General features: G+C 41.7%; 1 protein-coding gene across 2 annotated transcripts in view; it reads right to left on the bottom strand.

Annotated features, from left to right (window-relative positions):
- The window catches only part of cdin1 (CDAN1 interacting nuclease 1), a 172,579-nt gene that overhangs the window by 86,237 nt on the left and 61,754 nt on the right, over nucleotides 1-24,588 (bottom strand). For both annotated transcript variants that reach the window (XM_060934604.1, XM_060934605.1), the window contains 5 exons: nucleotides 15,544-15,623; nucleotides 13,821-13,870; nucleotides 2,490-2,557; nucleotides 1,054-1,119; nucleotides 679-784 (listed from right to left, as the gene is read on the bottom strand). In XM_060934604.1, coding sequence (XP_060790587.1) covers nucleotides 679-784; nucleotides 1,054-1,119; nucleotides 2,490-2,557; nucleotides 13,821-13,870; nucleotides 15,544-15,623 — 370 coding nt within the window. The remainder of the gene's footprint in view (nucleotides 1-678; nucleotides 785-1,053; nucleotides 1,120-2,489; nucleotides 2,558-13,820; nucleotides 13,871-15,543; nucleotides 15,624-24,588) is intronic.

Below are 24,588 nucleotides of genomic sequence, written 5' to 3'. Positions count from 1 at the left end.
CACGAGTCCGAGTCTTCAGTGCTCAAGTCCAAGTCAAGTCACGAGTCCTTAAAATTCGAGCACGGGTCGGACTCGGGTACTACAAGCCTGTTGTTTACCACCTAATTCTATACACGTTCCAGATGTTATTTCATAGTTTTGATGTCTTCGGTATTGGTCTGCGATGTAAAAAATACAAAATCCAGAAAACCCTATGAATGAGAAGGCGTGTCCAGACTTTTGACTCGTACTGTATCTACCCCATGGTGTATAGTTTTAATAGAGTCAAAGAACAAATCAACAACCAACAGCTGTTTTTCCTTAATCTTTAATTTCGTAAAGCACATATGGGACAATTTAGATCATACGAGCGAATTCCTGTTTTGTTGGCGTTTATCTAATTTCTTTCAATTATGTCACAATAGCTTTGGGTCCAATTTTAATTCCTTGCCTTCACCATGGCCTCTCGCTTCTCAAAATGGCAGTACAAAAATTAATGTAGATATAAATATCTTATGCTAAATTGTTATGGCACGTTACCAAAAAAAAAAAAAAAAGTCCTCGTCTCCAATTCACGTGTCCGAATGCTGTTAACGCACAAGTCCGAGTCCAAGTCAAGTCACGAGTCCTTAAAATTAGCGCACGAGTCGGACTCAAGTACTACAAGCCTGGACTACGGACAACTAAAGAGCGTCTTACCTGTTCCAATAACTCCAGAACTGCTCGTTTAGATAAGTGCGATGACTCTGCTCATCCCCAAATGAGGCCTTGCTCTCAATCCAGTGGACAATGTGGCCTTCAACAGCTGCGAGTTTAAAATAAAAAAAGTGTAAATCCATCTAACTTAATCATGAAGAAAAGCTGCTCCTGAGGCGACATGTGGTATTTTCTTGCAAGATGCTTTTATGGTTTGCATTCAAAAGAAAGAAAGAAAGAAACCTCATAAGACATGAAATGGCATTATTTTAACATTAGCTTGACAGTTGGGATTGTGTCTGATATAACTCTAGGCCTATAATAGTCACTGCTGGCTGCCCAAGTGATGCTTTTCTTACTGATTCTCCAAAGACTTACCAATGGGGACTTCGAGAATAATGTCAGGGGTCTTGTCATAACCCTTGGCCCGTAGCTGATTCTCATCTGAAGGGAAACATTTCAGGCAATTACTTAAATCATACTAATCAAATTCAGAAGAAAAAAAAAAAAGTCGACTTTATGCCTAAGTGACAAAAATGACCTTTATCATATTCGGACGCTAATATCAAAACAGCATGGGGTTCGCTACTCGCCTCCAGATCACTGACCTACAGTGCATAAATGGAAAAGTAGGAATAGGAAGGTGTTTGAAAACAAACAAAGTAATAATAGGGAAAAAAAGAAGAAAAAAAAAAAACAATAGCCAGTGCTAATTCATTTTAGATTTTGACTTCCAACCAAGTATAATCCAAGAGACACCACCGAAAGCACAGGCTTTTTACACACACTGAAAACATCACGCTTTACATCTGCCAATGATTTGCAAACACTGCACAAAAATCCATCAGGGCAGGTTGGCGGTAGAAAGCACTGAGCTGGTAAGCTTCATAAAGAACAGAAAGGACATGGCTGGCATTATAGCGGCTGAAAGCGTGACCCTTGTGCGTGTGCGTGCCTCAGCCATTGTCCTTGACTCCTGGCGCGGTTCGACCATTATTTGCGGAACACCTGATTTCTCCATTAAATCTCAGGCTGACCAGGTCATTCAATTCCAGAGGCTGGCCTCTCCGTCTTCAGCCAAGCTCGACTAATGGGCTGAGGGGGAAGAGGGCTGAAGGTCTTGGACTGTGAGGGGGTCCGGGCTGTGTGGTCTCTCTCTCTCTCTCTCTCTCTCTCTCTCTCGACACCTGCTGGGCTGTTGACACCGTCATGCGGCGCCGATCGCCTTTTTACATCACCGTTGATTAAAATTAATGGACCATCCCTAGTGTTGGGGAGCTTATTTCCAATCCATTTATCAGCTGGGCAAGGCCGCCTCTGTGACCCCTGTGCCCCAAACTTTGACAGTTTTAGAACAGTCCTCGTGGCCGTCTCTGCTAAGGTCAGCACTCGGGGCCCAAATAAATGATATCTTCTTAATGACAGGAAAAGAAGAAGTCGGATTCGAAAAACCCTGCTTGCTTTTCTGTACGGTATTGAGATGGGAAAGGAAAAGGAAATTTCACACCTGGCTACTCACAACCCTTAACTTTACGTCTTCCAACATCATGATGCTTAGGCTCTGGCAGGGTTGGGAGACAGCAGGTCAATACGCGTCCGTCTATCGTATTTATGGTACGATCTATTCTGAAAACGAGCGCAAAACAATTACATAAAGAAGATTTTACGTACTTTACGCGTGTTTACTATAAATTCAAGTATGAAGAGGTCGACGGACAAAAACCCAGTGGCTTTAATTCATAGGTAATAAATCCCCGTGTATATTACTGTTCACAAATAATAGGAAATAGGAATGCTCAAGGTAAACAGCTTACCTACAAAGGAGAGGTTCCTTTCTCGGAGTTTCTCTCGCAGGATCTCCTCATGCTCCTGACCAATAGCGCTGATGATGCACAGTTTAGGAAAAACAGGAAGCAACTTAAAGTGCCATTCCACCATTGGATGTATTCTTTGGCATAAAATACAATATATTTTATGACAACATGACTAGACAGAGAAATCTTTTAGCTTCAAAATGATGTATCAAACATAATTTTTTGACAACGACAAGTATATTAATTTTGCGACCAAAGTCACCGACCCTTTTAATTTCCGCGCGGTAGTGAAACGTGATGTCATCGGCAGGTTCCCCTTCTTGTGTACCACGTCACGTGTGACGTGGCACAGATTATCAGCAATGGCGGATAGAACGCGATTTCCACTTGTCGATTGCTGTGCCGATATTCACCATCGACCGTCTCCTTCGGGCATCACTTGCTATTTTCCTTCGCTTCTTTTCCGAAGCTGACAATCGCGTTCTATCCGCCATTGCTGATAATCTGTGCCACGTCACACGTGACCTGGTACACAAGAAGGGGAACCTGCCGATGACATCACGTTTCACTACCGCGCGGAAATTAAAAGGGTAGGTGACTTTGGTCGCAAAATGAATATACTTGTCGTTGTCAAAAAATTATGTTTGATATATCATTTTGAAGCTAAAAGATTTCTCTGTCTAGTCACGTTGTCATAAAATATATTGTATTTTATGCCAAAAAAAATACATCCAATGGTGGAATGGCACTTTAAGTTCAACTAAAATATAAATAAATAAATAAATAAATAAATAAATAATAATTAAAAAAAAAATAAATAGAAAAATAAAAGTCAACACATTACACTTTTCAGTCTACATCGAAACATTTATTTGAGTAAACAAGTTTTGACTGATACGACAGACTAATGCATGCTATTTTAAATGAAGAGCAAGATGAAAAAAAAAAAGGGAACTTGTCAAATTTGACTCATAAAATGGGGACAGTTTTACCTGCATGCAAGGTTGCTATGGAAACGCCCAAGTTACTGAGCAGTGTTGCTGTGGCAACACCAGAGGAGTGTACTACTGTCTGTTTATGTGTGGTTTTTCTTAATATAATATGGATGCTTGGGAATAGCGACTGCAATAAAGTTGCGAATCAATAGGATTGTATGTGATTCTTTCCCCCCCCGTAGCCACTAAACGATACTTAAAATGAAGATCACAATCACCTGGAATTGCATTTGAAAATGATGAAAAAGTGCCACAGTGCATTAAATGGTAGACTTAATACAAAAGAACAGCACAACAAACTTTAATATCAAATGCGCACTGGGTTGGGAAAACGCCGCTGCGTGATATCAAACTGGGACTCTGTATAGTATACACTTCAGGTTGTTGATATTTATTTGACTGATGGGTACTTAACATTTCCAATTTAATAGATCAGGTCTGATTTCATGCTTAACTCCTGCTAAATGAGCTCATGTGCCTTTCCGCAGAGACATGCCACCGAGACGAGTGACTGCCTGGGTCATTACGGGGACGTCTGGGTGCAGGCACTGGAGCAAGTCCCCTGATGTCATGGTGCAGCGCCAGAAGAAGAGCGAGTGGGCTGGTTTGATGAACCCTCCGAGGAAACGCAAGCGAATGAGGAATAATGCTGGAGGGAGAGGTGTGAAAGGAGGTAAAAAGGCAGGACGACGATGGCGGGCAGGGTGGGACAGGGTTCAGTGGCCAAGAACAGGCGAGCCGAGCATGGTCCCCAGCTGCCTGGTCCTAAACAGCCTGCATACTGACCAACTCCACCTCCCTCTCTCTCGCTGTCACACACAAACAGTGTCTCGTGGGTGCGGTATTTAGATGATGGCCCATTTCTGACAGCCCATAACTGTCCGTTTCCTGTTCTCTGATCACTGAGACTGCATCACTGCACTGAAAAGTGACTGCAGCCAGGAATGGGGATGTTCAAGTCAGAATAGCTTTCCTGAATCCTTTTCTATGGTCTGATTCGACTTTACATTTAAAACAGACCAGAAAGTTATGCAAAGGTAATGGATGAATGAATATGGTGATGAAAACGTTCACCCAAACAAGGACCTGATGTACAAAAAATATTAAATAATGTAAAGAAATAACTGTAAAACATTGGTACTTCTGCGAACTATTCCCAACATTTCTGTTCCACGAAACACATCCTAACTCTGCGGTACTTCAGCTCAGGCTTCTACCCCGTCACTCAGCTCTTCACACGTCCAAAATGCTGCCTGTAAACCTTTAGCACGTGCTGAAGGGTTTGAATCAGGATAGAATCATGTTCACATTGTAATCAAACCACGGTTGAGTTCTGTCGGACGTTAGCCTGGGCCCACCCATCCTAAGTGTGACGCAACACGAGGGCCTGTTGCGAGCTTAGTCTGGCAAGGCAAGCTATCTCCAGCTCTTCCAAGCTCCCGAAAAATCGGGAGCCAATCAACTTTGAGCATCTCCAATGGCCCTGGGTAGAGGTGTGTTCAAGGCAGTGACGTAGTAGAACTGCGACCGGAAGCCATAGATTGTTTACAGAATCTATGCCGGAAGCGCTTCATTCACTAGAAACATTACGAACATGGAGCAGCGGCAAGCCTTTGACACAGCGGTAGATGCTGTATTGAAAGCATTCAACGGGAAGTTCTCATTGAAAACGGAGCAAAGAGCAGCCCTGGAGGTATTTATCTTCTTCCTGTTACTCAAGCAGTTTCCGTCGCGTCACATACGTCAGAGGAAAGAGTGATGTGATTGGTTTAAGCTTCGTCACAGCCTTTTCTGGCTTCGACCAGTAGCAAACTGAGGCATTTCAGGGAGGCGGGTCAACCACGCCTTTGGGAAACGGTTGGGCTTAATATCTTTGCCAGACCAAATGCTCGCAGAGCTTTGAAGTCGCGTTAGCCAGACTAGTCGGACGTGGGGTTCGAGTGTGTCCAACAGGCAGTCTCTACATATGGAGTGCTTAGTTCGTTTGAATCGAACCCTGCTACTTCGTCCTCTTTGGTGCGGTTCTTTAGGCAGAGTCACTTAAGTCGAGTCACTAAACCTCGAGTCCGAGTCCAGTCCTGAGTCCCCAGTTGTTCCTGAACATGACGTATGAACAGGTGAATGTGCTTCTCTTTGTCAGGGAGTGTGAAGTATTCTGTCAGAGATGGTTGGGAGGCGGATGTAAGTGCAGAAGGTGTGTTTATTTATACAAGTGAAGACGGTAAACAATCCAGAACGGCAGGCAAAATCGTAAAATGGTGAAACAGGCAGTAGGTCAAGCGAGGCACAAACAAACAGGCTATCGTAGACTCGGCAGAATCAAAGACGAGAAACAGGAAATCAGGAAACCAAACAAGGAAATAAAGCTCGGTAATGTGTCAGCAATGCAACTCAATACTTCGCAAAGTAAACGCGTTTTCACAGGTTTTTATATCGGCACGCTGATTGCACTTTAATCCTGTGCAGGTGCGAGTCATTTACGGTGCATGAGCAAGAGTCCGCTTGGTGCGCACTCTCCGGAGCGCACCCGAGAGTCTATCTGATGCACGCGCCAAGGTGTGCAGGTGTGACACACTTGCACGAAATTAGTACAAAAATTAATGTAGATATAAAATACATGGTTTTCCCCAAAGCGTTTTAGTGTAGCGGGCCCGATACGCTTGCTCTGCCTGCTGATACGCTTAGTCGCTTTAGTTAAAATCCGATACGATTTATATCGATACGTTAAATTTCCTACCCACAAGTAACTAGATACATAGGAGAGCAAATAACAGGTCCATTTACATATTGACTGAGACTTGTGTTAAACAAGCGGTCTTTTTTTCCAACGTTTGTGTTGATTCTGTCGAAGTAGTACGTCCGCGTGGTATGATGTAAAACTGTAATCTGTTGGCTGTGTCAAGATCACGTGTTCAAACCGTCCAATAAAAATATTGAAAGAAAACGTCAGACATCTCGGAATTTTCCGATTCATTATAAGCGATCTCATTGGCCTCCGATGTTGTCCCCCACCCGACGGACAAAGCCGACTGATTTTAATCACAAAAGTTTGACCTAGTCTATTATCATTATGGCTCCAATCAAAGATTGGTTGACTAAACGTCAACAAACCCACGTGAGCGATGGCGCACAAAACCAGACAACTGTCATGACAACGAAAACGTCGTCAATTTTGATCACGGCGACTGGCTCAAAAAGCACTCGCTGGACAATTTGATCCACATCAGCATGGATGACAGCGAGATGGACTATGACAGGGTCGCCCAACATTGGGCCGAGCAAAAGCCAAGGAGAATTAATCTGCTTTAAAGGAGTAGAAAACTTAATTCATTAGTTTGGGTTTGCAGAAAGATCATGTACTTATAAACACTCTTACGAAGTCAAGTTGTCCAAATGTGTCAAATACAGCATCATTTCAAATAATCATCATAAGCATTTTTAGGAGTGTGATGTCACTGGGATCCATTTAACAAAAGAAGGCTCCGGATTATTCTTTTGTTAAAGGCTCACAGTGACATCACACTGCCAAATATGCTTATCGTTATTATTTGCAATTATGCTACATTTGACACTTATAAACAAATTCCCTTCATGAAACGTGTTCAAAAGTACAGAATCTTTCTGCAAACTTAAATGTATGAATTAAGTTTTCTTTTCCTTTAAATATATGTTTTAATCTTAATCTAGTCCATTTAATAAAGTGCCAAAATTTAAACTTTATAATATGCAGTTGCCTTACTTTTCTTTTCAGTGCATCTTAGTTATACGTATATTACGGTAATTGCATCAGAAACATTCTAAATCATTACAGTTATAGTAATACAGCAACTTATTTTAAGGTGGCAGGTCTTAGGTTCAGATCCCTTTGTGATCAACAGGAGGTCATGATGATCGATTCTCTTTATTGGATTACACAAGATGGAGCAAACCACTGTTCATATTTTCATGCACATTTTTGTTACAACACTACTTGATCAGAGATAATTAAGGGATCCCCGTAGATTTTCAATCTATCATAGACCTCAGTAATCTATAACAAAACAGTTTAACTTGCATGTTGAACTTTAAGGTGAAATTTCAAATGTGTTTCCATTAATACTATTTAGGTCAGAAATCAGTGAAACACTGGTAAAATCTATCCTATAATCATCTAAAACCTCTCAGAGACCCTGAAAATCACCTGAGAGCATCTATTTTCAAAAAAATTTCCGGAGATGCATGCCCCCGGACTAGGGTGCATCAGTTGCCCTCACTTTCATAAAATCTGATGCATTTTTGTTTGGGTGTTCCTTTTCACCAATAAAGACATCCTGTAAAATATTTTGCCCATATTCAAAAAGTCTAATGGTGGCACCATGAGGTTCATTTTTTGCCAAAAAACGCTTATTTTATGTTTTCGCGTAAGGTTTGAATCACAATGTTGGACTCCGTTTATTGATTTCTTGTGAGCCAGAGATCATGTTAAGAACCTTTGCAAGGGATTGAGAAGCATTAATGTGATTCATAATACATTTGTATTGTTTAAAAGTAGTTGAACAATGATTCAATGAACAGCTAAAACTCAAACTGTGCTTGATAATATATTTCGGATATGTACTAAAAATGTGTATCTAAGATGTTTGGTAGACTCTATAAGGTGCCATAATGTTTCATGAAAAGGGATCGAAATTGTGTCATAAAAGTTAGCCTGGCAAGCCAGACTAAATGTGAATATTTAGTCTGGCCTCGATCCGTAGACATTTCCGAAGCGGGTAGGAGGAACAAACCGCTGTCTTTCAAACTGTCTCTGTGCGTATAGGCCAACGCTCTGACCAATCAGCGCAACAGTGACCGTGACGTAGTCAGAGCGACAGAAAGCAGTGGGGGAGGCCTTGAAATTAAATAATTTTTCAAAATGCGTATTAATTAATAAACAGGTTCTAGATATTAAGAAGTTTGGAGGTAATGACCACAAGTTTGGAGTCTGTACCACATACACTCATTTTTTTCCCCAAGTGTTTTTAAAGGGTTTGCTTAAACTGTTTGAGAGTTTTTATTTAGTGGTGTTTGGTGAAATAATTTCCCTTAAATTTAAAATAACGGGAAAATAAGAAACAATCAAAAAGTAATGTTTCAAAGCTGTTTATTAATTCTTCGTACTGCACAAACTAGCCCCATCCTTTTGGCTACGAGCGGAGCCAGCTGGTAGATCAGACTTTTGCCATAGCCGGTCGGCAAAACAGCGAAAACGTCCTTCTTGAAAAGGAATGAGCGGAGAGCCTCTTCCTGCTCATGTTTCAACGAAAACTCCAAGTCTAATTCTTCTAAAACTGATTCCAAAGCGGAGTCAAACGCGCGCTGTTCACTAGCCGTAGCCAGCTTTCCTGCTGCGCTTTCTCCAGCGTCGCACAGCTTTGTCGTCACTCCTGCAAAAGCCTGCCCAAAGAATCCAAACAAAAACCTTGCGTTGTGATTGGCGGGCACGATTTGATGCCCGGGGTGTTTTTGTTTATATGGTGCGAGGGTAGACCCATTCGCTAGGCAAAAATATTTTTGGCCGCTAGGCGGGTGGGTCTAGTTTACTAGGCTACATAAAAGTCATAAAATAGCAGCTTTTTCCATAACTTCGAGCTCCTGGTGCCACCATTAAACTTTTGAATTTTGTCAAAATATTTCACCCAGTGTGTTTTCTTACCAAAAGGAACATGAAAACAAAAATGCATCATGATCGGAGGAACTTTTCATTTTTAGGGGGCAACTGATGCACCCTACCCCGGACCCCCCTTGTTTCGTTTCGCGCCGTTGGCGCTCAATTGTCTGTGTATTATCATGCCAGAATTTAGGGCTTTAATTTTTTTCTGGGGAAAACACTGAAATATCTTACGCCAAATTATTATGGCATGTTACCCAAAAAAAAATAATAATAATCTGAGTCCTCGTCTCCAATTTACGAGTCCGAATGCAGTTAATGCACGAGTCCAAGTCCGAGTCATCAGTGCTCAAATCCAAGTCGAGTCACAAGTCGGACTCGAGCACTACAAGCCTGTCTTTAGGCAGGTGAGAACACAGCAACTGCACGCCGGTGTGGACTGAAACATCTGACCGAGGTGCAGTAGGTCTGGTTTCAGTCAAACTCGAGCATAATTTGACTGCATTGTGAAAGCAATTTGACCCTCAGTTTACTAAACACTGCTACGTACTGCGGTTTGTAAAAAATGCTCCTTACATGCTGGTAAGCTGACATACGAGACAAAAGTGAGCTCAAGCTCTGCAGGAATATGATGTATCCTGGAGACATCTGGATTTCTTGACCAGAAACATAAGAAATGCTGGATACAGTTTACAAATTGTTTTAACTAGTTAATTACATTAGTAATGAATCATTCGGTATAATTTAGAATTATACATCATTCGTTCCCCATGCTTGGCTGAATTTTGTGATTCGTACCCACTCTTGCCAAATCTTTAGTTAATTTTTCCATTGCTGTATTTCTGACCAATAAATAAAGGATTTTAAAAGGATGCTTTCAGCTCTGACCCTTCAGCAAAGTGCTTTTTTTTTTTGCAAATACTGGATAATGCTATGCACGGAGTTGAATACATCAATAGGTAAGTTCATTAATATCAACATGGACATTTATACAGCTGTTACATCCCAAAGAACCTACTGATAACATCATGGACTTCACAAAAACACCTCAAATGTATAATTGTACCTAAAACAGTTTCCACTCACATCCCGGTAACTGAACAGTGCATAATTTCACTCGTTATTTTAAGTTAAAATTCTGAGGAAATCAAAATGACCCTGATGCTCGTACTCACAATCCTTTCAACAAACATAGTACTGTACTGCATCACTCGACGGTATACAGATGTGTATCTAAATCATGAGATTTATAATCCCACTGTCTGGTGTCACCCAGAAGAGGATGGGTTCCCTTTAGAGTCTGGTTCTTCTCAAGGTTTCTGCCTCATGTCATCTCAGGGAGTTTTTCCTTGATGCTCTTGCCTCTGGCTTGTTTATTGCTGGGTTTCACATGACGTCACATCCGCCTCATTAGTTATTCAGAACTTTAGCTGGTGGTCTACCAAAGCTCATTTGACAAAGCGTTTGTACGGAGAAGGTACATTGCTCGCATGAAAAATGCCTTACGCTTGCGTTGTTCGAATCGATCAAACCGTGAAACTGATCAAAGCTCCTTCAGGGTTCCCCGTGAACTAATAAAAAAGGGTGAACGAACACAGGATTTCACAAAAAGACGTCGAGAAAGGTGGCTTTTGAACCTCTCACTGAAATCGAAGGGAGCCGAGTCGAAGCATGCTCGAGTTTGCAGTGATCGCTTGGTGAAAGGTTTGTATTTCCCTCTCAGCTATGGCGTTAGTGTTTTCCAAGTACTTTTCTTGCCATGTGTCGTTATTTTATGGTACTTTTTTAGTCACGAAGCGCTAAAGTCCCCAACTGTTTCTTTGCTTACTCCTCACAAAGTCCATATGCATGAAGGTCGCGACAAAATTCTTCCCCAGCCGTACAGTTACAATGCGCCGTGATCACTTCTCCGTCTTGTTTAACTAAGATCCAGGTCTTTAAAGGGGTTTCTGATGATCTTTGTGAATGATTTACCTGAGAGATAAGAGCCAATACAAGTGAGAATCAAGCCAACTGTTGTTTGTTTACACTTCAACTCGCAGCACTGTTGTAAAGACGCGAACCCAAAGTTTAAACCATACTTACACGGGCAAAAACAATACAGGATTCATTCGGCAGCGACTTGATCCCGAGGTCCTTTACCCGGCCACATACAAAACAGTTGTAAGCCTCCATACTCTTCCACGCTTTCATCTGTTTTGCGGTGTAGAAGGACGTCTGCAACACCAGATAGTTCGAGATGTCGGGGAACTTGACTGAAGGGTAGTTTTCGAGATCGTATGACAAATCCTTCTTTCCCAGACTGTAGGGGTCGATTCCATTGCACATAGCAATCTTCTGAATATATCTAAAGCGAGCGGTGGGTTCTAGATTACGAGCATACTCTGATAAGTTATCGCTAGTTGTTTGCACTACGGCAGCTGTTTTGGTTTGCTAGACCACCAGCTGTTTTACCGGAAGTGAAATCGCTAAGAAATGTCATGTGACTGAAACCCAAGAATTCCAGACAATTTTAAAATCGATATTCAAATTTCTGTAAAGCTGTTCTGTGATGTCCATTAAAAGGGTTATATAAATATAATTAAATTGAATTGAAGTGAAGCAGTCAGTTAAACCGCCTTCGATCAAATAGAAAATGAAATCATAAGAATGAAGTCATGGATCTCGGATTTAAATTCAGCAAACAGACTAACAGGTGAAAAGCAGAACGAGTGTGGATTGTAAAAGACTGAAAGATGAAAGGAGTCATGAATGAAGGAGGAAGGACAAAGGTCTATCATGGTGACCGGACAAGCACTCTCCAAGGTGCTGATAAATCTCCCATAAACACACAAGAGGAAGAGAATAAATGAAAGTGAGTTACTTCAATGAGAAAATAAGTGAATTTAGTGAATATACAGTGGTGCCTGAAAGTTTGTGAACCCTTTAGAATTTTCACACAAGTCCTAAAAGTAGATAAAGAGAACCCAGTTAAACAAATGAGACAAAAATATTATATTTGGTCATTTATTTCTTGAGGAAAATGATTCAATATTACACATCTGTGAGTGGCAAAAGTATGTGAACCTTTACTTTCAGTATCTGGTGTGACCCCCTTTGTGCAGCAATAACTGCAACTAAACGTTTCCGGTAACTGTTGATCAGTCCTGCACACCGGCTTGGAGGAATTTTAGCCCATTCCTCCGTACAGAACAGCTTCAACTCTGGGATGTTGGTGGGTTTCCTCACATGAACTGCTCGCTTCAGGTCCTTCCACAACATTTCCATTGGATTAAGGTCAGGACTTTGACTTGGCCATTCCAAAACATTAACTTTATTCTTGTTTAACCATTCTTTGGTAGAACGACTTGTGTGCTTAGGGTCGTTGTCTTGCTGCATGACCCACCTTCTCTTGAGATTCAGTTCATGGACAGATGTCCTGACATTTTCCTTTAGAATTTGCTGGTATAATTCAGAATTCATTGTTCCATCAATGATGGCAAGCCGTCCTGGCCTAGATGCAGCAAAACAGGCCCAAACCATGATACTACCACCACCATGTTTCACAGATGGGATAAGGTTCTTATGCTGGAATGCAGTGTTTTCCTTTCTCCAAACATAACGCTTCTCATTTAAACCAAAAAGTTCTATTTTGATCTCCTCTGTCCACAAAACATTTTCCCAATAGCCTTCTGGCTTGTCCACGTGATCTTTAGCAAACTGCAGACGAGCAGCAATGTTCTTTTTGGAGAGCAGTGGCTTTCTCCTTGCAACCCTGCCATGCACACCATTGTTGTTCAGTGTTCTCCTGATGGTGGACTCATGAACATTAACATTAGCCAATGTGAGAGAGGCCTTCAGTTGCTGCGAAGTTACCCTGGGGTCCTTTGTGACCTCGCTGACTATTACACGCCTTGCTCTTGGAGTGATATTTGTTGGTCGACCACTCCTGGAGAGGGTAACAATGGTGTTGAATTTCCTCCATTTGTACACAATCTGTCTGACTGTGGCTTGATGGAGTCCAAACCCTTTAGAGATGGTTTTGTAACCTTGTCCAGCCTGATAAGCATCAACAATGCTTTTTCTGAGGTCCTCAGAAATCTCCTTTGTTCGTGCCATGATACACTTCCACAAACATGTGTTGTGAAGATCAGACTTTGATAGATCCCTGTTCTTTAAATAAAACAGGGTGCCCACTCACACCTGATTGTCATTTCATTGATTGAAAACACCTGACTCTAATTTCACCTTCAAATTAACTGCTAATCCTAGAGGTTCACATACTTTTGCCACTCACAGATATGTAATATTGGATCATTTTCCTCAATAAATAAATGACCAAGTATAACATTTTTGTCTCATTTGTTTAACTGGGTTCTCTTTATCTACTTTTAGGACTTGTGTGAAAATCTGATGATGTTTTAGGTCATATTTATGCAGAAATATAGAAAATTCTAAAGGGTTCACAAACTTTCAAGCACCACTGTAAAGCTCGTTTGGATGGATCCTGCTTGGATCACATCTCAGACAACCTTGTCAGCTGCCTACACCGTATTGAAATGATGTATAAATGGAAAATGATAAAAGAATGATGCCCTGCTTACCTTACCTATAGATATATACAATCTCTCTCACTCACACCCTAACTTCAGGTGGAGCTCGACACATCTCATCTCGGTGAATAGCTCCTCGTCAACTTTAGGCTTAAAATTTTATGGGAAAGGATACTGTTTGATGCAGTCGACCAGCGGTCCATAACAGCAGTCATTTATGGTGCACTGAAAAAGAGGGAGAAGAAATATTGCAGCATGGCTCAGGGGGGGTGGAAGAGGGGCTTTGTGCACCCGTTAAACTGATAGCAGGAAGGGAGGCAAACACTGGATACGACTTCATGCCACGCACCAGTACAGACGCTCGCACGATGCTATTAGCAAAAAATGAGACGTCGGATTATTTACTGGAGCTGGATACATGGCTAGTCAAGTTAATTAACATGCACGTCTATGTCCATCCAAAGGCACGTACTGATGACATCAGCTTCACATGGACATCTCAACTGCATCATTAGTCACTAGTTATACATTTTATTCTATCCACATTCACTGAATATAAGCAATCGTGCACTCTGATTGGCTACTCTCCTATTAGGATATCAGCTCATACACCGCAAGTAGAGAAAAATAAAATGATGGAGCGTGCTGCTGAATCAACCAAGGAAGAAAAATAAAAACTACTCGAAAACAAAACCTGAAAAATACAAAGCAACAAAATATGGAATGAAAGCGTCTTTTTTTTTTTTTTTTTAATTTTCAAGAATTATTATCATCATCGCACTTTTCACAAATTGCTCCCGTCATTTCCCAAGTTTGTTTAATTCTAAGCGGAAATGATTGTCGGACGTTTTCATAGCTGCCAACATTCCAAAATTGTAAATAGTAATACAAGGTTGGGTACTGAGTCTTGGTGGGGGGTCGGGGGAAGCCCCCCCGCCGCCAAAGCTTTCTAGCAAAACTACCCTGAAAAATCACACTAAAACAAAATAGTTTGACAAAATTTATTCTACAAACCAAACTATTATCTTACATTAATTTTGCAAAGTTCTTTTCAGCTAATGTATGAAAATAGTCAGTGAATCAGGCAAAAACTTCAAACAATGCAACTGGCACATATAACTTTTGACAAAGTACACATTAGAGAAATAGACTAGAGCTTATTCAGTCAACAGTTGATGTTATTGCACCACATAAATGTCTCACCGACATGGAGCACAAAACGCGTAGTGATCGCCCTTATTTGACTTAGAAATGAAGGGAAACTCCTCTCGGTACGAGTCCTTGAAGCGCTGGCCCTTCCCCTTAGCCATGCTTTCTTTAGAGATTAGTACTACGTTACATCTTCATAACAAAAGCTTGAAACGCCATGCTTTGTTCAGAAACTTCGTGAACAAAGGCCAGACGATAGCATGCCATGGATGATCTAATAGCATCATTGATTGGCTGAGAGAACAAGCAACAGCCAATGAAATTTGGCGTAGTATCTGCCGCTTGGAACGAAGCGGTGTTTTATCAAATACGAATCCCACCAGTGATAGACTTTGAAAATGACCCATGAAAATTGGCAAAATCGTATTTTATTGTAGTAAATTCGTATTTTCGTAATCAAAATGACAAATCGTAATAAATACGATTTATTCGTAGTAGTTGGCAGCTATGCGTTTTGTATAAAGTTTTTATTGATCGAATTTGCAAAAAATAAAAATGCTGTTTCTCAAAATCCAGTGAATGTGGATAGAATAAAAAGTTATTCCACTCAATCTCATCATACATGAGCTGATAGCCAACGAAGCGCTTTAAAAAAAAAAAAAGAACCCAGTTAAATATTTAACGCAAAGAATAAATTTTTAAAAATGGGGGGGGGGGGGGGGGGGGGGGGAGAGCGCGAGAGAGAGTACCTGTTCCACATGTCTGGCTAGCTGCACATCTGGAATTAAAGATGGATCCCGCAACATGCTGTTCAGGATTTGCTTGGATGCTGCCGACAAGAAAAAAAAATATATATATATATATATATAAATATACAAAAAGGAAAAAAAAAAAAAGCCCTATTATATAACTACAGCTTAACAGACAGTCAAGAAAGAAACCTTTTGCCCTAATTGACTAGGTCATGGCAGTGATGTATCACTGTTGGCGCAGCTATAGACGCAAATACCATATTTTACACCACTTACTCTGACACGTTCTGTACTCAATTGGGTGGAAGCTCAGAGCTGAGCGAGACTTTGCGCAGATAAATGCTTCAGTCGTGTTATGAAGGATGAATATTTTGCATCTCTCACCCCATTCCAGCAGGCAGCACTAACGTTATAAATCACATTGGTAGGCCATTGGATTGATTTCTTATTACTGCAAAGGCAAAAATCCCCAAGTCATTTTTCACGCACATTCCGATTAAATGGATTGTATCGCCGTGTGACGAAATGGCGGACGTGCACGATTCTAATGATGTATACGTGTGGTCGTGAAGAATTGCTCCTGCTTCCTTGACACTTCCAGGAACGTTTCTATCTTCTAAAGAAGAGTGGTGAAAGAGAAATAGAGGTAGGAGATAGACACGAGGCATCAGAGAGTTGGTCCCAAAGCAGATTTTAAGAATACAGGAATGATTAGAGGAAAAGAAAATGCAATGAATCTGCTTTCAGGTCCCTCCATGATCTTCATACCATGCATGCTTTTATTAACCGTAAACCTCGAGCTCTCTCTCCTTCCAGCTCTCTCTGAGGTGCTGCTCCTCACATCTCATTCCAAACCCCTGGTGGAGAAATGACAAATACGAGGTGTATGCTGTGATCTGCCGCTGCTAGAGAGACAGAACAAAGCCCAGTCAGCACTCCTCTCTCCCTCTCCGGAGCCGAGCCCAGGCCTGCGAGGCACCTTATTTCTCTTCTCATTTTTCTCAGAGATTGGTACCTTCACACGCAGATCTATACGGCGCTCCGGTGCTGCTCGCCACTGAAGAAAGAGGGTTATATTTTCCCCTTGAGTTAGGACACCTCGTGACAAATGATAATGGATAATCAATAAAGTGGGAAATATGAGGCAGCAAACTTTATGAAGCCACGAGACGTATTACTCCCCAACAACACTCGTTTCCCTTAACAAAGTCACTACTCGACTGTGCCTAATAATCTGAAAGAAAATCAAAGGACCCACAACCACATCAGCAATATTGGCAACTTATTCCACTTTAATGGCATTTTGATTGATTTTTTTTCCCTCCTAATGGTAGTTTTATAGATTTGACGCTGCTCCTGCAAAACAGTACTGTGTAATAAACCTCCCTGAAGGCAAACAGCAGCCATTAAAGCTCTTGTCTTACTAGCACTCATAATTGGAGGTTGACCACCATCAAATTTTGGTGCCTCACACACACACACACAGATCACATTTCAGCTTTTCATTTGCCTGGTTTTCCCCCCTCCCTGTTTTGTGGGACGTTATATATGTGGAGCTACTTTTCCCTCCATTTTCTGAGGGACGGGGGTTAAAAAACGATTGCAGAGAAGGTGACCTTGGAGCTGACATTGTGCGGTTTCAGCCATGCGCTGACCTGATGAAATCCAAAGGCCAGTGTGCTAATAAATCAGGCTGCTTTTAAAATGAGTTTAGCCTAATGCTCATTCATCACCAGCCGTAATGCCATTTGCAGCCTGGGATCCGCCGTTACGCCCAAACAGCCTAGTAAATAACAACAGAGCCCAACATCCTCGCATCACTGCAGCCTCAAACATCAGCATACATTTATTAAAGACGCCTCCGCCTTCACACACACACACTCCGCCTGCAGCACGATTTCACAACACACAATACAGCACTGTAAATACACACCAAATTTATTGTAATTGTCCCGTGTCGGCATAAATTCTGAGTGAGGTATCCTTATCTGAGGAAGCGTGCGGTTGAGGAGAATGCTAAAAAGAGCTGCTTCACCTCCTCTGGGACTTGTACGTGAACACAGAATCAGTGTTTACTTTATATAAAGGAAAAAAAAAAAAAAAACCCAGTGCCTTTATCAGACTCTGATGAAATGATGAATGGCACAGGAGAAATGAGCCTAACCTTGCATGATTTCTCTCCCCTTAGTCCTATCATTTATATCTTTTCTCCTTCTCCAGTAGGATGAAAAAGTCATTATCTTATCTAAGGGAAAAAAAAAACCCCGTAGAAAACCTCATTAGAAGCCAACATTTGTTGAGGGAGGACCATAATAAACAATAACGGATGATGATCGTTATTGCCCCTGACACTGATGAGCTCCTATGCAAGTTTGTTTATTAATTAAAATACCCCCACCACCACCACCCTTTTCGAACACCCTCCCGTTCCACACGACAACGTACCCCTTTACGGACCTTTCCAGCGCGTAAGCCATTGAGCTGCAGAGGCGCTCGTACATCAAACTTCATGGTGCAAAGGAGAGACGGGGCGCTGATAACGTGCCCCGATAAAGCTGATTTTCCATGATGAATCTCGGAGCATATAAATTGGCTAATATCTGAAAACATTTACAGATACTAGAGGAATTGACTACTTGTGGGACATGATGGATGAGCCTCTCAGAGCCCGGTGGACAGCTCTGCAAATCTCGCCCTGGCTGACTAAAGCCCTCATTTGATTTTCCAATTTACTTCTCTTAAATCTATCCTCCCAGTTGCTCGGTCTCTCGAGGTGGAGCAGCGCGCTCCTTTCTTTCCTCCACCTATTTACGCAGCGCTGGTTGGAGGTGCAGGTTGGGTCCCAGCAGGGTTAGCGGGGCAGAACTGATCTGCCTCGTCCCGATTGGGGCTGATCGCGACGAGCGGCTCGGGTCTGGGTCAGAGCTTCTCGCAGCCTTGTGCCTGACTCCAGTTCCTCTGCTCGACGGTAATTAGTATACACGTCATGGCAAGTGGTACCTGCAAATGCTTACCTCGCTCAACCCCTCCACCACAACACACGTTCATCCCACACCTCGCTATGCTCAGGCCGCTTTATTTCCGATGTTAACGAAGACAATGAGGATCTCATCATTCAAAACCTAAAATGAGCCGTACTGCAATCTGCTCTACCTAGAATAATTACACTCGATACTGGGAAACGCTCCTATGCTGCGGAATACAATTTTTTTTTTTTCCAGCCAAACTGTATTAGTAATAATTCGATTTGGTCCCAACGTGAGCACCTCTATGTTCAGTACACCCCCAATAATGTGACTCAATAAAGCTCAGGTGACCAAACACGATATGACGATAAATCTTAAACAAGTCCAATCACATTGTAAGAAAGGCTGGAGAAGAGATCTAATCTCATGTAAGGCCTTGGGAAAATGGAAAAGGTCAAATAGCTCACAAAATTGCCTTCTCAAAAGAAAAAAAACGTAGCTAAATCTAGCAGCACTTGAAATCATGTCCGAAACGCAGACAGAAGGGTGGAGGGAGACTGAGAAAGAGCACAGCGAGAGTCCGTTTGAAATGACTCCATTAATGGCTTTTTACGTCCATGTAACACAGGCGCACAGGAACCGCATGATAACTGCGGAGATTCAGGTCTCATAGAAAAACTGTATATACAACTGCTATAAGAGTATTAGTTAAATCATATTGGCTGGCTTTTTTCGTGGTATATCAGATATATTCCATTCCATATAGCTGAATGGAATATATCGGATATACCACGAAAAAAAAAAGCCCAGCTAATATTCATCTCATCTCATTATCTGTAGCCGCTTTATCCTGTTCTACAGGGTCGCAGGCAAGCTGGAGCCTATCCCAGCTGACTACGGGCGAAAGGCGGGGTACACCCTGGACAAGTCGCCAGGTCATCACAGGGCTGACACATAGACACAGACAACCATTCACACTCACATTCACACCTACGGTCAATTTAGAGCCACCAGTTAACCTAACCTGCATGTCTTTGGACTTACCAAACTCCGCACAGAAAGGCCCTCGCCGGCCACAAGGCTCGAACCTGAACCTTCTTGCTGTGAGGCGACAGCGCTAACCACTACACCACCGTGCCGCCCGCCCAGCTAATATAATTTATTATTATTATACATATACATTCAATGGAACAATTATAGATTTTACAAAAAAGTTAAGATCAGGGGGGTAACTTACCAAAATTGAATGCCGATTCTGATCGAATGTAATTCAATGTTCTGTCAATCCAATGTACAAAGCCAAAGTTCTAACAATAAAAATGGTACAAATCCAAAAACCCTGAACAACCACCCAACTTCTATACAAGCTATATCCAGGTTGACAGTTCAAGTTCAAAGTTACTTTTGGTCAAAGTAGAACTGAAGGAAATTTTTTTTTATTCTCAAAATTCTATTTCTCTCCTTTCATTAAATATCGGAATGCATTTCTGACAGCTATTTTGTCGCTGCTATAGCAAGTTATGAGTGTTTGAAATATGCTCTGTAATATATCAGTCCATATGTCAAAGCGATGGCCGTAAACGAGATTCGTTGAGACCTGTGCGAGACATCGTAGGACAGAAGTAAAATGCACAGCGGAAATCAAAGCGACCTACATCTGCCAACGTTGTCAAAAGACACGCGCACCCTCTTTCGAATGCTGACTTAATCGAGCCGGAATTTTTGTGTTTTGATAGCGATCAGGAAAGTTTGAAAAAAGTAAGCAGTAATAGTCATTTAAACTCGTTTTTGTGCAATACTTCGTTTGGAAAACAGTTTTCAAAATGGCCACACTGACACCTGGCTGACACTTCACGTTTCGAAGTCTCGCACAAGTCTCGTGAAGATCGCGTGGATAAGCGACGCCTGCCGTGGACCAAACGAACTACATTCAACATGGCTAAAAATCTAATAGGCTGATAAGTATAATATTTAATTGCAATTAGTTGCCAATACGAGTCACGATATAAGGTTAGTAAAACCGAAAACTGTAATTAAGAAATAAAGCAAGTTTAAAAATGACTTCAGTTCTCCTTTGTTATATTGCAGTTGTTCAAAACAAAAGGGCTTTGCTGAGCGAATTCCTCTTGCAAAAGTCTCCGTCACTTTTCCTCACCTCCAAGTAGAACTTTGACAACATTTCCACGATCGCTCTCTTTTCCAGTTTTTCGGTGTCCATTGGTGTGTTTTTCTCTTGTAAATATGCGTAAAGAATATCCAGTGAAGTTTTGGTAGCCTTTTGGGTGTTCAGCGCATCTCTCTCTTTAAATCTTCCTCTTTTAATGAAGTAAACCTCGCAGCCATGTTTGTGTACAAACTGTCACAGTCAGTCACAAGTGCAGAAGTTTTACATCTCCGATGTGACTCTTTTCCAGTTTTTCGATGTCCGTTGGTCTGTTTTTCTCTTGTAAATATGTGTGAAGAATATATAATGAAGTTTTGGTAGCCTTTCGGGTTTTCAGTTTATTTATTTAGTGCTCAAACCGAGCACTGAATTAACCCCGTCTTCTCTCTCTCCCAGCTGACAAAGAAATGATTGTGCGCATGCGCAGCAGAAAAGTTGCGTCACTGGATCTTTGCACAAGCTCCAAAGTGTGACATCGTGTTGTCTTGACAACGTGCAATATTATAGCAATACTGCACGCTCATTCTCCTTTGGGGAGAGTGGTGTAATACATGGAGGATAAGCGATATGATAATATTGCATGCCATCGATAAACCCACTAGAAGGAAATGGAATACATGTTTTTATTCCATGGAAAAAGTGGCTTGCATGTATAATAATGTAAAATATTAATATAATACACTTAAATTGCATTGAGCCTCTATATTTATTATATTTACAAAGTTTTTCCGTTTCCGGTTGAGAGTACGTCGTGCGTGTTCTGGCTGCCGCTTCTCACCGGAGCTTTTTTGTTTTATTTTATTTCTTTTTCTATTTTTTTTTTCTGTGTGTTTGTGTAGTTTGATGTTTGAGTGTTTTCTCCACCAGTTTGTGGTGTAGCTCCGGACCCAGTTTTGGGCGTCGGTTCCCTCCAGGCCTTGGTTCGCTGTGGGTGATTCCTGTGCTCCCAGCTCTGGACTGCAGTGAGTTCGTTGCTCATTTTACATCGTGGTTGTCCAGCGCTCTGTGCTTTAACGCTTGGCGTGATGTTCCGAGCGATGTTGCTCGGTGGTGTCGCGGCGGCTGTGCAGGCGGTTTGGGACACACCAGCGCTCTGCGTGGCGGTGCTTCTCTGCTCGCTTTGTGGATCCATGGCGTGGTGTTCGAGAGATGTTGCTGACGGCATCGCGGCGGCGGTGCTAGAGATGTGGGACTTGTTTTCGTGCGCCTTTGGTGGCACTGTGGCTGCTACACCACTAGAATTACATCCTGACCCCTACTTGGTGGACTTTTTACTTTTTATTTATTTTTTATTATATATTTTTTATTTTTTTCTTTCTTTGTTTATTATTGTAAAGCGTCCTTGGGTTTCTTGAAAGGCGCTATATAAATTTAACTTATTATTTTTATTTATATGAGAGAGAGAGAGAGAGAGAGAGAGAGAGAGAGAGAGAGAGAGAGAATGATATTACACAGTTGTGTGAAGATATGAAGTTTAAGTGGTGAATGTATATTTCATGAGCGAGCGAAGCAAACGACTGAAAATATTTTCAACAAGAGAACACCTTTTCCAAATCTCATGAGCTGGGCTAATTCTCTCACTTCAGTAGATTTATTGTCTCAGAAGCACCTACTTTGTTTTTAAATGCTTTCATCTAGAATCTGATTCTAAATCGATGCAAAACAAGGAAATTAAACAAGATGAAAGATGGTGGCTGGTTACAGAAATGTATGAGAAATATATAGAGAATATTACACGGTTGGGCGAAGAGATGAAGTTTATCTTCAAGTGGTAAATATATTCAAAAATATTTTTCAACACGAGAAGATAAATGTCATATCTTCATGTCACCGTGTAATGTTCTTTATATTATTTGGACACATCCACAAAAAAAATAAATAAAAAATTAAAAATATATCTATGCAGAAAGACACCGGGAGTGACATCATCGGAGTGAAATATTGGGAATTATTCTACATACAGGACACTTTTTCCATGGAATAAAAACGTGTTCTATCCCCTTGGTTTGATAGCATGCAATATTGTCAGCATATCGCTTATTCTATGTGTATTATGTCACTCTACCCAATGGAGAATGAGCATTGAATATGGTTTATGATATTGCACATTGTCAAGACAGCACAACGTCTCATGTCAGAGACATAAAACTAGTGAGCGACTGTGACAGTTTGTAATTAAACTTGGCCACCAGGTTTGCTTCGTTAAACGTGGAAGAGTTTGAGAGGACTTTGGCTGCCAGGTCGCTCAGTTGTGTGTAGCTGTCGATGTTGATTTTAAAAGTAACTAAGTAAATTACACAGGGAAACGAATACCCGAGTATGAGTGAAAAATACGGTGGAGATCATGCAGCATGGAAGAAGAGTCTGGAGACAAAAATCCTAGTTTCTCGGTCATTAGCCTGTGCTACTTGCTCTCAATAGAACTGGCTTGAACACTATTAGCATTGCCCAACATTACTGATGAACGCTACACCAGCTGGAAGGTGACTGCACTGCCGCATTAACAGCGCCAACTCGCGGGTAAGCTAGCGCTGGCCTTCGAGTATGCCGATATGAAGAGTGTGTGTATGTATAATAACAACAGGCTTTTTTCATGGTATATCAGATATGTATTCCATTCAGCTAACTCATTTTTGACTTGTTCAGTATCATGCTAGCTGAATGGAATATATCTGATAGACCACTCAAAGCCAGCCAGTATATACATGTTATTTACCAGCTGGGAGGTCCGTATCGTGAAATACCGTGACCGAGGTCTTGAAAGTACTGAGCGAGACCCTCTGGGCCGAGGTCAGTATTCAAGGCCGAGGTCACGGTATTTCACCATACGGACCGACCTTAAGCTGGTAAATAATATATATTTTTTTCTTTACCAAATTCTAACAGAAAACGAGAGCGCCCGAAAGGGAAAACCGAGCCGAGACGCCATTTTGAATCCTCATTCACGGCTGTAATGCAAATTGCTTCCTCCTCGGTATACAAGTGCACTTCCATGGAAGGAAAAAAAAAAAAAAAAAAAACTACATTTTGCCGCCTATGTAGTTCCCTATTTATACAAAATTGAGTCATTCAGGGGGCGGCACGGTGGTGTAGTGGTTAGCGCTGTCGCCTCACAGCAAGAAGGTCCTGGGTTCGAGCCCCGTGGCCGGCGAGGGCCTTTCTGTGTGGAGTTTGCATGTTCTCCCCGTGTCCGCGTGGGTTTCCTCCGGGTGCTCCGGTTTCCCCCACAGTCCAAAGACATGCAGGTTAGGTTAACTGGTGACTCTAAATTGACCGTAGGTGTGAATGTGAGTGTGAATGGTTGTCTGTGTCTATGTGTCAGCCCTGTGATGACCTGGCGACTTGTCCAGGGTGTACCCCGCCTTTCGCCCATAGTCAGCTGGGATAGGCTCCAGCTTGCCTGCGACCCTGTAGAACAGGATAAAGCGGCTACAGATAATGAGATGAGAGTCATTCAGGATTCAGCCATGTTTTTGCTCAGCGTTAGCAAGTTACAGGTTTTTAGCTTTCACCTGAAATGTTTTCTTTTATTTCTTCTTCCATGTTATCGCTACCCATGCTGCAAAATTAATGCTGTTCTCCTGAGAAATGCAAAAATAAATGTTGACAAAAATCGCTACTATGTTTGTTTGTTGTTGTGAACGAGTGAGTCGCCAGCGGTCCGTAACTGGGGTCCGTACCATAGGATACGGACCCGCTCGCTAGCCAATCAGAGCGCAGGATTTGATGGAACCCGGGCCACGAAAAAAATAAAGAGATTTATGTCATGGTTTTGGTTCTCCATGTCCCGGATGTAGCTCGTATGAAAAATACAAGTGGTGTATTTTCCAGTAAAACACTTGTGTCCATATAATACATACACACCCACACACATGTATACAGACAGTATCAGAAAAGTTTGGACACCTTCTA

This window comes from Neoarius graeffei, chromosome 11 (assembly GCF_027579695.1).
Source record: "Neoarius graeffei isolate fNeoGra1 chromosome 11, fNeoGra1.pri, whole genome shotgun sequence".
Lineage (NCBI taxonomy): Eukaryota > Metazoa > Chordata > Actinopteri > Siluriformes > Ariidae > Neoarius > Neoarius graeffei.
The sequence above is the reverse complement of the archived record's forward strand: the minus strand, read 5'-3'. Positions and strand labels throughout refer to the sequence as shown.